Here is a 17,475-nt window from a genome sequence, read left to right as displayed (position 1 = left end):
AAGAAATCAACGAAGCATACTGTACCCACACTATGGGGAATTTGTGAACACCAGTTAACCTAATCTGCATGTTTTTGGACTGAGTAACTCTAGATAGAGGGACTCAGAGCAACTCAGAGCCCAAGGCGAGAATAGAACCCGGACCCTGAAGGTGCAAGGTCACAGTGCTAACCACTACGCCACTGTGCCGACTTCTTACTTTTTATCTATTCCACTTAAAACTAAAGGATGCTTTGCTGTGTTATTCTTGTGGGTTAACATTAGATACCAGTAAAGCTGTGCTACTGTCGACTTTTAAGCTGGTAATATCAATGCATGAACTAATATTGTAAAATAACAAACACCCCTTTAACTGTAATCAACCGTTTTATTTGTTTATATTGGTTCTCCGTCAAGACATGAGCTTTACTTATTACTGAATCTTTAGGTGCTTACATAAATGAATATAAATTTGGGCCGGATTGTGTGGATATTTTATTTCTCCTTACTTGTTCCGTTGTGCTGTGGCGGCACTATACGAGTAGCTCACAAAATTGTGACAAGTGTAATGTTGGATTGATGTACAGTAAACGTCACATGAATTCCGATTTGACTGTTCAGACTAAGGATGTATTGCAATAAATCTGATCTGTATATGATTTACGACCACATACAGAAGTGGCCCAAAGGGGATTTGAACATATCATGTAACATGTGGTTTGTGTTGTTTGAACTGGCATAAGAAAATTAGATCTGTGTTACATATGGGCAAAAGAATCAGATTTGGGCCACTTTGGCCAGCAGTGCGTTTACATTGAGATATACAAATAGTTACATAGTATACATATAATTGTATATCTTTTAATGCCCTCGTTATTATTTTTAAAGTTCTTTTTTGACCAGGAGACATTTTAAAGAAGCTACCTGTGACACTGTAGCTTTGGTTTTGTGGGTGTGTTTGCAGGTGTTCAGTAGGATGGGTATTCCTCAGGTGAGAATGCCAGGTCTTCCTCCTCCTGAGCAGATGCCCGAGAGCTACCACTCGAAGATCGCTCTGATCGGCTGTGGCCCTGCCAGCATCAGCTGCGCCTCATTCCTTGCTCGTCTTGGTTACGATAACATCACGATTTTTGAGAAAGAGGAGTATGTCGGTGGACTGAGGTGAGTAAAATCCTGAAGTGTGATTCCGCATTCGTAGTCTGTAACTGCTCTGGTGCAGACTCGCCATGATCAATATGGAGGATGTGCATAAGGTCAGAATAAATAATGAGCGGCCTTCGTAATTGGGAATATTCATCTTTTAAATGCTCAGAAGGAACAGGATTATCAATTACTCTCATGTTCTTAACCCCAACTGTTCTGCTGTTGGTTAGTGGGAGCCCTGCGCGTCTATATCAGATTTGGAGGTTTTGTTTAGTAGCTGATGGGAATTACAATGAGGATCTGAAGTTTGACAGCAATATGTGATTTTAGAGCTGTGAAACATCAAATAGAATAACAGAGGAAAATGTCCTGTGTACTGAAAGGGATTTTTTTTCTACTTGTGCTCACTATGTTTTAATCTTCTCCCACTAATATTCTCTTTCTCTTAAGCTTCACTTTTACAGCATGTCTGATTCATTCTGCTGATTTTTTTCCGTCCTTCACCACAGCTCCTCGGAAATCCCTCAGTTCCGCCTGCCCTATGAGGTGGTGCAGTTTGAGCTGGACCTGATGAAAGACCTGGGAGTGAAGGTAATGAGAGGCATCTCACCTCTAACACACCTCTGAATATCCTGTCTCTCTCTTTTCCCATTGTCTCTCTCTCTATCTCTCATACACTATAACATACTTTTTCTTCTTTCCTTCCTTCATCAGTTACCATTCTCTCTTTATGCTCCCCACTTTCTCTATCTTCTCTTTCTTCTTCTCTCTCTTCCTCCCCTCTCTCCTGCTCACATCAGAGGCTACAGAAGGTGACAGGTCTCAGGGAGGATCAGGAGCCCAAATGTCAGCCGCATTAATAAAGAACAATTAAAAGCTGCATTAGGAAGGCAGGCAGCAGTGTGTGCAGGTCTGGGCGCTGGGTTGCTTGTCTGTCTGTTCCCTGAATGCCACTGTGGTGAGAAAGGGCAATCGATAGTCCTCTTTCTCCTGCACACCTGCTCAGCATTCATCTCGCACAGGAAACGTTTTTCTCCAAGTTGCTCAAAGGCAGGCGAGCTGGGATGGGGGCAGCCAGATAACAAATTTGCATGCTCGCCCTTCCCGTGAAAAGTAAAGAGGAGGGAGGAACAGACCGTCTGTGCTTTAGGCTTGTCTCATAGTCATATTGACTGTTTTGTAAGGACTTACAAACACACCATCTAGTTCCAGACATACAGATGTGACCAAATATGTTACTAGCACCTTTATTAGCCCATATCTAACCCAAGAAGACCCCATTTCTGTTTTTTAATATTTGCTGTGCACTGACTCTTTTCTCCATCAGATTGTCTGTGGGAAAGGACTAGGCCAAGATGGAATGACACTCCAGTCGCTGAAAGAGCAGGAATACAAAGCTGTCTTCATTGGAATTGGTCAGTTTATCACATTTTTGCACTAGTTCTCTTCTTGAGCTTCTGTCTGCACACACACACACACACACACACACACACACACACACACACACACACACACACACACAAAGTGAGAATAAATGAGTGTGCTGAATGCAGTTTACAGACCAGGTGGCTCATTCTGTGTGAATGCCTGCAGATGATTTGCTCCCCAAAGGCTCCCCCTTAGAGCTCAGTCTCTGCTGGGAACTTCATTCACTCCTTATTGTCCAGCCAGGCTAACCTAACAGCACATACTGGGTTCACCCACAGCTTTTTGCTCGCCTGTCAGGTCCCTCTTGTCTGCCCCCCACTGTGCTATTCACTGCTCTCACTTGTTGTCCCAAAGACATCAGGCATCAGCTTTTATTTAAAGGACCCAGTAATAACATTCTTTTCTATGGTGTCTATGTGTATAGGAAGGAGCTAAGATACTGTACATCTAACAACAATCAAAAAAATAAAAAAACTTTGACCAAAAGCAAAAAGAAATTTTTTAAATTTTTTGTTACTTGTAGGGCCAACGTATGTTTACTGAAGCCTACAGTATCTGTGGTCATCATTGGCCTTTTGTGGTGTGCTGTGTCATCTTATGGTGTTGGTCCACAGTATTTTAAGTCTTCGTCGTTGTCTACCTGGAGATTTTAGAGCACTTTACGTCTCCGTTTGCTGAGAGATGTTTTATGGAGATGCTAATTTCCTTTTACAGCAGGACTTAGCATCTGTCTACAGTCCCAAAACTACCACTAACTGGTTTGCTGATCATGACATTACTATGGCACTCAGCAGTGCCAGAGGCGAATCATCTCCACGCCCTGACGCAGTTATTCATGCTAAAGGAGCCCTGGCCAAATATTGATTACTTTTCAAAAGTTGGACATTTCTACATTGAGATAAAAAAATTTGAGATACTGCACTTCAGATTTTCATGACAGTAAATAGTAATCATCAAAATTAAAACAAAAGAGGCTTAAAATATTTTATTTATGTGGAATAAATCTAGATTAAATAAGAATTTTTCATTTTTAATAAAATTACAAGAATAAGTTCATGATATAATTTTTTTTCTACATGCACAGTCTAGTATATAACAAAGGATAATATAATACCACACGTAGCAGTTCAATGGCAATTGGCCATACAGAGCACCATAAAACTATTCATAATTTTTTTCCTGTGGCCTTTTTTCTGTAGCCTTACCATACCAAGCCATTGGCTCTACCTAACCCTTGCCTTAGCATAGCAACAGGTTTGCTAATGATCTCATTGCATGCCACCATTTTGAAACCATTTTGATTTCAGTTTGTGGCAAAATGTGTGAAAGGTGTTTAAATTAGTTTTCCTGTTATTTTTTAAAATGAAGCCAACACCTGCTGTCCAACAGAACCATTTTCCCCACAGCCTCACGGTGACATTGTAGTTTCTTTATATTATATGTTGTATTTCCAGGAAATATTTTTTTAACATAGTACAGAATTTAGACAATGGATATTTTAGCTACATTGCTGTTGCTAATCCTAGTGTGTTTTTTTTTTTATTGGTGTATAACTGTACTTAGGGTACGTTACTGTATTATGCATCTATGAAGTGATTGGTTTAGTAATGTAACTTGACTGGTACTGACTGGAGGCCACTGATAAATAATAACCAGGTCATGAATAATTAGTGGAGTAAAATTGTATTTTTTAATAAAGAAATAAAACACAGCCTTGGTTATGCACTCAATCTTTCATGTTTATAATTTATAATAACAGTTTCACTCTGTATTTCTTATGATTTCTGCTGACCTCAAAATAGCACATTATATAATATATAACCCCTGGCATTCTGGATCAATTTCTGATTACCACCTTGGCAGTACCAGTAGAGTCCAGAGTTTAGTTTATACATTATACTGCCTCTGTTTGGTTGTTCAGAACTGGCATGATCGTCTGCTGGAACTGGATTTTTCTAGTTGTTTTATTTTAAATTACTTGCACTCTAAGCAGAGTTATCCATCCTGATATCTTGCCTATTTTCAGATGTACAGCATATTTCCTACTGAATAAAATAAACAAGTGACACTGTTTGTAATGCTGTAAGATAAACACCTGATTCAGCTAGAGACTCCACACTTCAGCAAATACCATGCCAGTGATGATTACAACTCCCAACACTCACGAACTCCGTCACATTCACAGTCATTATTAATCACATACACCTGCACTCACCTGTAGGATGTGTTAAAAGAGTCAGTTATCACACACACACACACACACACACACACATCACAAAGGAAACACTCAGTGGCTATCTGCCTTTTTCTCGACACCAGGATTAATATGACTTCCCAGGCCCTCTTTATTGCTGCTTTATCTCACACCCCACCTACTGTATGTCTTCAGGTTCACTGACCTCATGACCATTTTTATTCCTACACTTTTTCTCCAGTCTCAAAAGGCTAACAGACCAACCAACCCAACTCATCAGTGGCTGACCAGGAAAGCACTAACCTGGGCCACAGTGGTCTGGTTTCAATAAAGTTATCTTGATACAGTTACTTTGTTGAGAACTTTCAGCTTGGTTGACAATGCCTAGGACCTAGGAGATATGTTACACCCTTTTTCAGGGCAGTGTGTACTGTGGAACAGCTGTACAGGCCACCTTCCATCAGGAAACAAACCCTGGGATCCTTGAAGAGATGGCATGTCGGGATGACAAATTGACACTCTACTGTTTGATTGATGTGGCCACTGCTCATGAGCTGGCCATCTCTTCATGGTTACTGGTTTACTCCGCGCACCTCTAGCAGCAACTAGGACACCTGAGCTTTTTTTTTACTGAGACAGGCCATTTTTGCTGCCTTGAACCCAACTGTTTGAAAATCTGTGCTCCTGGCCATAGGCTCGCTGCAGTCCAGACGTGTGTAAGTGCAAGCTTCTCCACATGTACCTCCTTTTACTTTTTTTTTAGTCATTTACCCTGCCTGTAAAGATCAAACATTTAGTTGTGATATCTTTTTCAACTGCACTGTTTCACACAGGATCAGCTGGCAACTGCATAGACCAAACCACAGCAAAAAAATCAAACATTCCCAAGAGTTACTTATGTTGAGCCATTGCTTCTGTTATTAAAAAACATGCTAACTTTATTTTGCCCAAATCTCATTGCTTGGATACATTATTAGCTACTGGCTGAAGTCGATGATATAACTAAATACCTGACAAGCCCACTTGATGCTATTCTGTGTGAGGTTATGTTATACCCTGACCCATCATCTAGGGCAAAAGAATGCAAAAACTGAATCTTTCTCACGGCTACAGCACCATGACCAAAACATATTTCACGCATACACTGCTCTAGCCAGTGTGCACCCAGGTGAGGACTATGTATTGGTGGCCAGACATGAAGGACATTCACTGGTTCATTTCATCAGACGCACTGGCTGGGCCACTATATGTAACTTGCTCATAAATTCATTCCACTACCTATGCATTAGCAGCTATGGTCCTGATCTGATGGTGAACATCATGACTAACCTTGTTGCCACAGATTGTCCACTTTGTATCTTCATGTACACCACACGTACATGTTGAATTCTAAAAGGAATACAAATCTGACAACATCCTTTAATACAATATATAATATATAATACAAAATATAATACATCAAAAAAAGTCTGGTATATTAGTCCATGCAAAATCTGCATGAAAAGTCCTCATGCAACATCATCACCTGTAAACTGGATCTCCCACTTTTCTACTGCATACCACCATCATTTCACATATCCTATTTGAAGTATGTTATACATGTGCCTCTAGTAGATGACACTACCTGACTCCATTGGCGTTGCCAAACACCCAACATACCTGTTTAAAAAAATCATCAGATCATGATGCCTGCATTGCATCATTAGTCTTAATCTCTAGCAAGTTTTACGCATGCTACTTAGTATTTCCAGCAATTTGCAGAATACAGTACAGGCTCAGTGTGTATTTACCTGATTTTACCAAACCTTATATTTTTGCATTTTGCTTTCTTGACCTTGTTAGCTCAGTTTGTTTATAATTTCTGGCCAACATTTTGATGTTTGTTGATCGCCTGACCTTTTCTGCTTGTTCTTCTACTATTCCTATAAACTGTGTATTGGATTTAACTGCTTTTTAAAAAAAATACATTAAACTACATCTGTGTTCATGCTTAGCCTCCTGTACATGATGGATGCATTTTAAATGCACTTTTTAAAACTTCCTTGACCCATTAAGAAAAATGATCACTGTTTTATTATTTTTTTTATTTACCCATTGTTTTTATGTGTGTGTGTGGGGGGGGGGGGGGGGACTTACAGTACTAGATAGCCTAATAACCTATACTTATTAATATTATTAGCAATAAAAATTAAATAGGTACAGGATGTGACTTAATAATCTACAAACTTACTGAAAACTCCTACATTTCATCATAGTTCTTATAGTTTAACTTAATCACTCCTAATGCTAAAAACTTTGCATTTTTGAACTGCACACGTGTAAATGATTTATGCATATATTCTACTGAAAACTAATCTATAAATGTACAAACTGATAAGGGGTTTAGGATAATTCATTTTTATAATTCTGTCTACAAATTCTCTATAATTCCTTTAAATTTTTAAAATAAATTCTTTAGAATTCAGCATGTACATGTGTCAACAATGAACGCTGCTTCTGAACACTGCTTCAGCAGTTTGATGCTGACATCCTAATTAAGCTGGGATGTTTATGTAAACCAAATCTGGTTTTTATTTTTGTATGAAAGGTTGTAAAGGAATTTCAGTTTGTGAAGAAAATGAAAGTGCGGGATGTTTGCAATTAATTTCTGTGATTTCACACTGGTCTTTTACAGGCTTTTTAAATGTCATTCTCAGACATGGATTGGCATGCAAATTTCTTCCTGGCAGTAGGCTAAATGGGAGGCGGTTTGAGAGAGGCCGATAAGAGAATTGTTTCTGGGCTATAGGCTTATGAAGCTGACTCAGAGGTTGAGTTGCTTAAAAGATGGAATTAGCTGCTGTGCTGCACTGTAAACTGGAATGGAATTTCATTTGTGTGGATTCTAACATAATGGTCTTACTGGACTTGAAACAACCAGTTGCAACTAAAGTGAATTTTTGCTTCATGCCATCATGAAAATTAAATGTGTAAATTCGCCTGAGGTGTCATAAAAAAAAAAAAAGACTGAATTTGATTTCACTTTATTCAACTTTTGTTCAATCTTTTATTTATAGTCTTGTTGCAACATCTGTCATTTTAACTCATACAAAATGGCATTGAGCCAAAATAAAATTGCACCAAGATGTGTGTTCTCTTTTTCTTTTAGTAATATACAGATATAAATCTAGAAGTGCCCTGTTGCATAATGTAGTTTGGCCCAGTGCTGCTCGTAGCCTGAGGTATGGAAGAGAAAATCAGTGGCGTACAGTACCTAGTGTATACAGTATTGCAGACATTTGCTTTTGTTCAAATCTGCTTTGTCAAGGCATGCTGCCTAGGTTCTCGCTGTCATTATTCATTCATTTATTTATTTATTTATTTATTTATTTTCTTGCGTACCTGGCAAGGAACATTAATGGATAGCAGTATGCAGTATCCTACCTGTCAGCACAGGATGAAATGACTGGAAAGGTTAATGTGCCATAACTTCTGGATTCTTCCACACTAGCATAAAGAGTGTGCTCAGAGGAAGTCAGCCATGGTAAAGTTGCAGATGCTTTTGTTCGTTCACGTTACACATGCACCGCTGGCCATTTTATATGAACTGTATGAGAAGGTATTAGAAGTTTGCTGCACAGTTTCTTTCAAAGTAAGTGTGCTATCGAATATACAGAACATGTAAAGGATTTTTCACACCTGAAGGATTTTTCTGCATAAGCATGCTCCTTTTTTTTTTTTTTTTTTTTTTTTGGAGTAGGCAGCAACGTATCAGTATGGTTCAGTTTGTTCTATAGTTTGAAACTGATTAAGTCAGAAGCAGTGACTGGTGTGTAAGGTTTGCAAGGTTTCTTTAATAAATTAACTGTAGCAGGTTAAGAATTAAAATTTTGTTCATCTTTACTGCATAGTTTATGTCCTGCAGTTATTTCACAATTATTTTGATTTGGTCCAAATCGACTGTAAGTTTCCCGTTTATTAACAGGTCATTAGCTAGCATTTTTACATTGTAGCATTTGTAATTCAATTAGGAAGCATAACAATATGCAGTAATGCTTCTCTTATATATAGCCCATGATTGACATATGCTGTAGATTCTTTTTTAGAGATTTAATATGGCAGTTATCCAGTATACAGCACCTCTAATAGGGTTGGCAGGCTGATTAGGTGGTTGATAAGTGATACTCCTTGGGAACAGAAATGCAGGCTTTTCTTAGTGTGACTAACTTCGAAACACTCGCTAATTACTGTGTTATTGATGACGGTGAAGGTGTGATTTTGTCTTGATGAAATGTGGCTACCTAATTACTGTATGATTTAATGACTAGTTTCATGCATAATGAGTGTAACTTTCTTAATCATGGGGTATGCGTTAATCTCTCAAAAAGTATCATGGCCATGTACTCCAAGCCAAAAAAAAAAAGGCTAAATTAGGAATGTGAACCTAACAAGATCAGCACGAGGGAGGATTCATCATGCTAACGTGCCATGTGCCTCTATGATGTGCACAAATTGGGCGAAAAGTGTCCGAGTGAAGAATTAGAGACAATAAAATCCATTAAAGCATGTTGTAATGCAGAACTTTGCCAGGGCATTTTCTTGAAATCAAATTAACACTGAAGTGTACGCCGAAAAAAAGCTAATTGATTTTGACAGGAGACACTTCGCTTCTCTCTCTCAATCACTTAACGGCTCAATATGCCGAGCTCCTGCTTTTTTCTCCAGATAAAAAATGCATCTTGTGCAGTTCTCATCTTTCTATGCTAGAAAATCTTGATTCCTTGCAAAAGCCTCTGTAATCACATTTGGAGTGAATTTGTATCAATAATAATCTGTACTTGCTGCTTTTAAACACCTCTTGAATAAATCTTTTGTGCCTGAGATTGAGCCTTATTAACAGCTGTTTCTTTTGAATGGAAGTGATAATGACAGGTTATGACAAATCAGAAGCTTTGTTAGACATTTCTGAAGCTTGTATTTAAATATTGCTTACTTCTAGACCACAAGGATAATGACAAGGTAGTGTGATGAGGTTAATGACAGTATACAGAGCCGAGCAGATCTTTCGAAGCAGAAAGTGTGGCGCAGGGATTTCTGATACAGTGTGTGTGTGACAGAGTAGTGAGTAAAGGAAGGCAGCCTCCTTTTGCTTTAAACAGAGGAGTGCAGACATACAAAGTTAATTCCATTAAATTAGTTTCATTAATAAATTGACTGTACCAGAACTATAAAATTTTGTTGTTTGTATCATAAGGTTAGAAATGTGTCTATTCTTCAATTAAAAAATTTCAAAAAAACAGTTCAAAGTGTGCAGGTTATGTTTAGTATCAGTTCATTATCTAGCTTGTTCTTACATTGTGGCAATTGTTTTTAAGTTACAAAGCAGTAATAATATGCAGTAGTGCCTGTTCTATATACAGGGATGGACAGTGAAACTAAAACACCTGGTTTTAGAATAATATATTAGTATGGTGTAGGGCCTCCTTTTGGGGCCAATAGAGCATCAGTTCGTCTTGGGAAAGACCGATACAGGATCCAGAGAGATTTTTAGCCAATCCTTTTTGCAGAATAGTGCCCAGGTCACTACGTGATGCTGGTGGAGGACAATGTTTCCTGACTTGCTCCTCCAAAGTGGCTCAATAATATTTAGATCATTGGAGATGTTCAAGTTTACTTTTATGTTCATCAAACCACTCTATCACCAGTCAGTCAGTCAGTCAGTTGAAACCGACGTTTGGCATTGGCACGAGTGACCAATGTTGGGCAACTGTGGTTTTATGTTTTTTGGATACAATCCGGAATAGCATGCACAGTTACTTCTGTTGAATGTGGTTAGTCCTTCTTTGGTGGTATGCTGACATTACCCTGGATGCCGTGGCTTTTGATACATCACAAAGACTTGCTGTCTTGGTCACAGATGTGCCAGCGAGAACAATTTGTCCTCTTTTAAACTCTGATATGTCACCCATAATTTTGTTTGCAAAACTTAAATCTGACTTAAATTTGAGGTATAAAGTAAAAACATGTATAGTGTTGAACATCGGGAACCTACAGTAAATTCTCTCAAGCATGAAGATTACCCTGTTTACTGTACATGCAGATGTTTTAGTGGACAACACAAATTGTGGTGTTGTAGTGGAAATGGACAGTTTTTAATTATTTAATAAGTCACTCATTTTATTCTTCTTGTAAGAAAATATTTTTATTTCAGCTAATATAATTAATTATTTTTTTTTTTTTTTACTACAGGTCTACCTCAAGCAAACAGGCACAAAATCTTTGAAGGCCTCTCTATGGAACAGAGATTTTATACCTCCAAGGATTTTCTCCCTCTAGTTGCCAAGGCCAGCAAACTAGGTAAAGAATCACAGAAAATGGTTTGCTGTAAACTTTTACCTATTATCCCCGAAAATGTTCCTATTTTGCAAACTGTATTATATGAGTGCTTTTTTTCTGTGCTGCATGTCCTTGGTATCTTTGGAAGCATTTTTTTTATTGTGTAACATGACAGAATGCTTGGATCAGTGAAAACATGTAGTATAAAGCGTCTAAGATGCTAAAAGAAGAGTAAAAGAATGCCAACTATGAGCTGCTGTACAAGGCTTTTCAGGCTTGCTCCATGTAAGTGACTTACAGTACCATGGCCATGGACAGTTTCACTTACAGTAAATTTCTAATACTAACTTACAATATGCATTTGTGATTCAAGTGTAAACGATAAATCAAGTCATATTTAATATTAATATGCATCTATTAGTGATTAAATGATCAGTGTATGATCTACTGTATGTACTGTATATGCACAAACTTAACCTGAAAAAGAGGAAGATTCTGTAAGTGCATTTATATGATTGAATAAGCAATGCGTTCCTGGTCTGTGCTTTGAATAATCCTTTTACATTGTTTGGTTAGAATTGAGAAAAGCCTGAGCAGATCACTGTTTCAGTAGTGTGCACTATCACATGGTGAAATCAGCTGCATTCAGTAGAGTGGCTAGTCGTCTCTTTCAAAGATAGGAAAAAGGTGGTGCAGTCTATAAAATTACACATATAAGGACGTTTCCAGAAAAGAAGACCTGCCTGTCATTGTAGCAGAATAATTTGATAGGGACATACTGTGTCTGAGGACTCCAGGATGCAATTTTGAACAGTTAAGTGGGAACGGTTCAGAGACAGAAATCACGTTTTCCCCCTTTACTCACTCCCCAGCTTGTTTTCTCTCATTTTCTTGTCCATTCTGGGGCTTAGGGATGTGCAGCTGCCGCTCAGCGCTACCTCAGCTCCACGGCTCTGTGATTGTCCTGGGCGCAGGAGACACCGCCTTTGACTGTGCCACCTCTGCCCTGCGCTGTGGCGCACGCCGGGTCTATGTGGTGTTCAGACGTGGCTTCACCAACATCCGAGCTGTCCCTGAAGAGGTGAGGCGATAAGCAGATGAGAGAGAGAGAGAGAGAGAATGAGAATGAGCCAGAAAGTGACTGCAGGATGCAGAAAGACTGACTGCAGAAAAAAAAGAGGAAAAGTCAACAGCAGGCATGAGCTTATTAATATTTGGTCTTGTGAAGGGAACCTCGCACAAGGGGTTTATTAAGATATTCTTCAGAATGTCCTTACCCCCTCTCTCTAGCCCACTAACACCTCTCTTAAGCCTCTCTTCCCTCATTTATTTCAGAGACTTGTCTTTCATTTTAGGGGGAGATTACTGTCAAATTCTTCTTTTTCACAGCATGAGGAAAGAGAGGCATATTTTGCTTTAAGCCTGTTCCCCTGGAAATGCTGTCAGCTGGCTAACAGACAGCATTACCATCTCTATTTTCGACTTTGAGCGAGACGTGTCACGGAGAAAAAAAATGGAAATGCATACCGTTTTTTTTTTTTACTTATAAGTTGCTTGGCTTATGAAGCAAGCGTAAAGGTTCGAAATTACACTTCTCACCTCCATTAGAAAAACAATGAACTTTCTGTACTTTGACAGACATCATTAATGAAATGTTATTTTTGTGTGACTGAATTATAATGTTCCATTTCTGTTTGCATGTAAGTTAAAGTTCGAAAAGAACAGGCCAATAAAAGATGATATAGAGATAATGATAAAGGTAATATGTTCACCGAAGATGTCTATTCTTAACTATGCAGAAATGACTTTTGTCACGCATAGTGTTGCCTTCTCACCGCCTACCTCATGCTGCTATGAAAATGATAGAGATAACTTAAAGAGCACTGAAAAAGTAAGGTAATTATTCACATCTGTTTTCAGACAGCTGCAGCTATGCTGCTTCCATCACCCTGAACTAATTGCTTGTTTATAAGATATATTGGAACACTTGTAGGTGTAAGTAATTCTTAAAAAAAATAAAAATAGAGATATGCCAGTTATACGTGTTGATGTAAGCTGAGATAATTTATGCAACAGTTGTTGAATGGAAAGACAGACATCTCTTCATGGCTACTTTTCTTTTTAAACTGAAAGTAGTTTTCGTTCTAATTCAAGACACCATTTTTGTTAGTTTTGTTTCCATTACAGCCTCAGGCTATTTCAGTAAAAAGGAAAAATAGTGTTTCTGTTTCACCACGTTTGTTTGCTTTGTTTGCAGAAATCCTCCTTATTTCCGTATGAAAAAAAAATCAACTATTTCTTTGGCATAAAAAAGTGTTTTGTTAGAATAATTTTGCCAACTGGGCCACAGGCAGACACAATTTCCAAGCTGTTCCCCATATCTCCACATTGCATGTTTTTATTTCCACATAGTCCAAATTAAGTGTGGTGTTCACTAAAGTACTACGCTAAAATGTAGCTCAGTGCAGTTGTTATGTGTTAAGTTTACTTCGCTGTGTCCCCAGATGGAACTGGCTAAGGAAGAGAAGTGTGAGTTCCTTCCTTTCTTGTCACCGAGGGAGGTTATACTGAAGAAGGGCCTGGTGCACGGCATGGAGTTCTGCAGAACAGAGCAAACCGAGACAGGCGAATGGGTTGAGGATCATGATCAGATTATACGCCTCAAAGCTGATTTCATCATCAGTGCTTTCGGCTCCGTGCTGAATGACTCTAAAGGTAGGATGTTTTATTACAGGCAAGTATTATCCGATCTGCAGCACTGCTGTATGACTTATATGACAAGTAGGCACATACCATGCATACTGTATAATATTGTTGTAATGTACCTGTACCATGTATATTTTGTGTGCCCAAATTTACATCTGGTGGTGGCACTGGAGCAGCATGTTGGAGCAATCTGTTCACTGCGTGGTTGGTTTTGCATATGTTCTACTGAACCAACAGCATGACTATTTTATATGAAGAAAAAGCCCATATATGGGCCTCCGAGTGGCGCTGTGGTAAAGTACTATCATCCGGAGATCGTGGGCTCGATTCCTGGGTGATGGTGTAACCTCTCGCAGTCGGAGGTCTAGAGAGAGCTGATTGGCTAAGCTCTCTCACAGGGGAGGGATGAGAGGTACTTCGTGCTTCCACATTAATCAGGGCTCTACAGCCAATCAGGGGCGTCTGTGAGCTTACGGAAGTGGAAGTAGCGGATAGCGCTGTTCTCAGAGTGTTACGCCGTCCCCAACAGTGCGTGAGCAAGTAGTTCGAAAAGATGCGGTTGGCTGGCGTCACGTGGTTCGGAGGAAACAGGTGATAGTCTTCGGCCCTCCTGCCTGAGTGGCAGTAGTATCCTTAATTTAATGTGGGAGCGCCCCTAGTGACAGGGAGGAATTGGACACGACCAATAACATTTAATTTCCTCTGTATCTGTTCTACTGTAAGGAATTAATGCACACTTACTGTACCAGAAAAGAGCATCTGCCTTGGACACAGTATTAGTAAAATCACACAAATATCACAGAATGGTGTTTTGTGTATTACTGTATGTCCCATGGAATATTTTTACATCTTCTTTATGTTCCATGATACCGTTAGGGCCTCATTAGAATTTCAATAAACATATCAGCTTCATAAGTGTCTGCCATGTTTAAATGGACTCAGCCATATTGCCAACGTTGTTTTACTGCTCAATTCATTTGCATTAGACTGAATGAGTTTGGCTGTGCCTGTGTTCTCTGATTAAATGATGAAATGGGCAAGCGTACATATAAACAGGTGCCCCACTGTCACCAATAACATGTTTGTATTCATGGAAATTAGTGAAGCTAGAAAGCAGGGCTTAGTTTAAACTGAGAAGCCAATGTGCCCGTCTTGAAGTTTTTTTTCCATCCTTTTAAACTTGTTGTTTTTTTTTTCTTCCTGCGAGAGTTTCTGTTTTTTTATTTACTAAAGTTAAAACTAAGCAGTCTCTGGGATGTCTTGGGTTTGTTTGTCGCAAGTTTGCCGACTTTTCTTGTTGCCTTGCTGATGGCAGTGTAGTGATGGATAGCCCTGAATGAGTTTTATACGCTGGTAAATGGAGAGCTGCTTAAAACACAGTGTGAAGAAGGGATTAGCATTGATGCACATGCAGACAGCCCTCCAGGAGCAAACACAAGCCATTATAGGGCAGCTACACCTGGAATTATTCATGGAGGATCTCACTAATGTGATCACACAGACAAGCAATGACATTCCCATCAGTATAAGAGAACACTGCTGTGTGAAACTGTCTTCATTATGTCGTTTTACCAAGTTTGAACAGTCCTTTGTTTTATAATCTATACGACAGCTTTAACTTGCTTGCCAATCAGGCCTTTTGTTTTATTTTTTTGAAGTTTTTGAATGGGTATATTACCTTAGCCAGGTCTTTGCATTCCTTCATGTACTGTATTTGTTGTCAGAATGATCGCAGCGATAATGAAATGCCCAGTAACACGAATGCACCCTCTTTTATAACCAGGGGGAATTTTATTAACATTATCATTTGATGAGTCCCCACTTCAGTAAGCAGCAACTTTTATGATCATCTGTGGGCTGTTGTGTACAACATGTTCTCCACCGCCAACCGTGCAGAACTTCCTTCCTGACACATTTGTGAAGTTTGCTAATGAGATTACACCGATAAAGGGCACACCTGCTATGATTTTCAATTAGGGTCACACAAAATAAACAGGGAGTAATGCCACAGGGGGATAGCGCTGTCCAGAGTTGACCGGAGATGACATGTCTCAGTAATGAGATTCATTCTACACAGCGAAGCACAGGCTTTACTAGTTACCCAGCTTTCTGAAGCTGCACAGAATATGCTTATACATATCTTTAACGTGTAAGTAAGCATAACCCGTGTGTGCGCTACATGATTTGATAATTAGGCATGGCCTGGAAAGTACATATTTTTTCAGGCTTATCGTAATAATGTAATTAATATGGGTAGCAATGTAAAATGACTATAGAGTAGTGTACACTCGTTCTGCTCTTTTCTTCATGGCTATTCGGTCCCATGACTGGTTAAATTAAACCTGGCTTCTTTTGTCCTTAAATATTTGTCCAGAATATACGATTGTGTACTTTTTTCTGAACAAACGATAATTTTTGGTATTTTTTCTTACTATCGTAAACTCTATCTGTGATCTTAAGGGAGCCAGGATACCTCCAGCTCTGTCTGAAATCTTAATAACGAATCAGTACTGTACATATCCCTAGAGAAAGACAGTTATTTCTTTCAGGACTCAGTTGTGAGATGATACGGGGTTGAAACTGCAGTCATTCCACTTTGTATTTTGTCCATACAGAGAATTACACCCAATATACTCCATCGCCTGGCCTTAGCTGCCAGGTTGAGTCGGCCCAAAATGCTGAGAGCTTCTCTTTTTCCTTTCTCAGCAGTCTGTGTTCTTTCCTTTAAAAAAATATGAATTACTTACCCACTCAAGTATCTCGTCGGATGGGTATGGGAGACGCAGCAGAGAGCCGCTGCCGGAATAGCTGACACGGCTGGAAAAACTAGCTAGTAATCTGCTGGGTTGGCCCACTGGAGTGAGCAGATGATTAGATCCCTGGCCACATTTAACTTTTTTTTTTCCCCCGCAGGAAAGAATGGGGGTTGGATTATGATGGAGTAACTCGTACCAGGGATATGTCACTCCAGCCAAGGCACCACCCAGCCAGCCAAGTATTTGCATATAGGCTTTTCATTAATCACAACAGTTTAATAGCAGACCCTTTCCCTGCCCACTCATCACACTGCTGCATGTGTAGTTAGTTCCTGAAAGAGGGTCCTGAACAAGTGCCTATTCTGTGACATTTCTACTATACTGTATGTGCATTTTTGATTATTATTATACACTGTAAGACAGGGTTCACATACCGAATGTCCAGAAAGTTTAATGGTTCTTGCTCTAACTTGTAGCCCATAAAGTACTCCAGTTTATCCCTTCTGAACTGCTTTGTCCTCCTATTTAGGGCTTTTTACACAGCATCTCTTTCTATTCCATCCAACATTGATCACTCTGGTTAATGGGCCCTGGCAGTCTGCATCTGCCTCTGAGGAGTATGTCCATGGGGTGTGTATGTGTGTGTCTGAGAGAAGGAGAGAGAAAGTGAGATAAAACTACCTTACTTTAGCCCGTTTTAATAGTATGAGAGGTCTGATACACCACTTCTCTCCTTCAGAGCAAAGTACTAAGGAGAACACAGAGAAGGAAAAACAAACTCCCTGTGGTGTGTGTGTGTGTGTGACAGTTATGTATATCTGGCAGTTTTGTCCATGTGGGGACATAGATTTGCATAAGTTGCTTTGAGGAAAATAGTTGCTTTTTCTTGGCTTTTTTTGCACCTTTAAAAGACAAAAGTGGGTGTATACAGTACATGCTGCAGTGTCTATATGA

General features: G+C 39.2%; 1 protein-coding gene across 1 annotated transcript in view; it reads left to right on the top strand.

Moving 5' to 3' along the window:
* dpyda.1 (dihydropyrimidine dehydrogenase a, tandem duplicate 1) overlaps positions 1-17,475 on the top strand; it is a 138,347-nt gene that overhangs the window by 46,007 nt on the left and 74,865 nt on the right. Inside the window, exons 6-11 of the mRNA XM_053494589.1 lie at positions 944-1,140; positions 1,632-1,713; positions 2,450-2,537; positions 10,973-11,080; positions 11,971-12,140; positions 13,564-13,774. Coding sequence (XP_053350564.1) covers positions 944-1,140; positions 1,632-1,713; positions 2,450-2,537; positions 10,973-11,080; positions 11,971-12,140; positions 13,564-13,774 — 856 coding nt within the window. The remainder of the gene's footprint in view (positions 1-943; positions 1,141-1,631; positions 1,714-2,449; positions 2,538-10,972; positions 11,081-11,970; positions 12,141-13,563; positions 13,775-17,475) is intronic.

This window comes from Clarias gariepinus, chromosome 4 (genome assembly GCF_024256425.1).
Source record: "Clarias gariepinus isolate MV-2021 ecotype Netherlands chromosome 4, CGAR_prim_01v2, whole genome shotgun sequence".
NCBI lineage: Eukaryota > Metazoa > Chordata > Actinopteri > Siluriformes > Clariidae > Clarias > Clarias gariepinus.
This window is presented reverse-complemented; position numbering and strand designations above follow the sequence as displayed.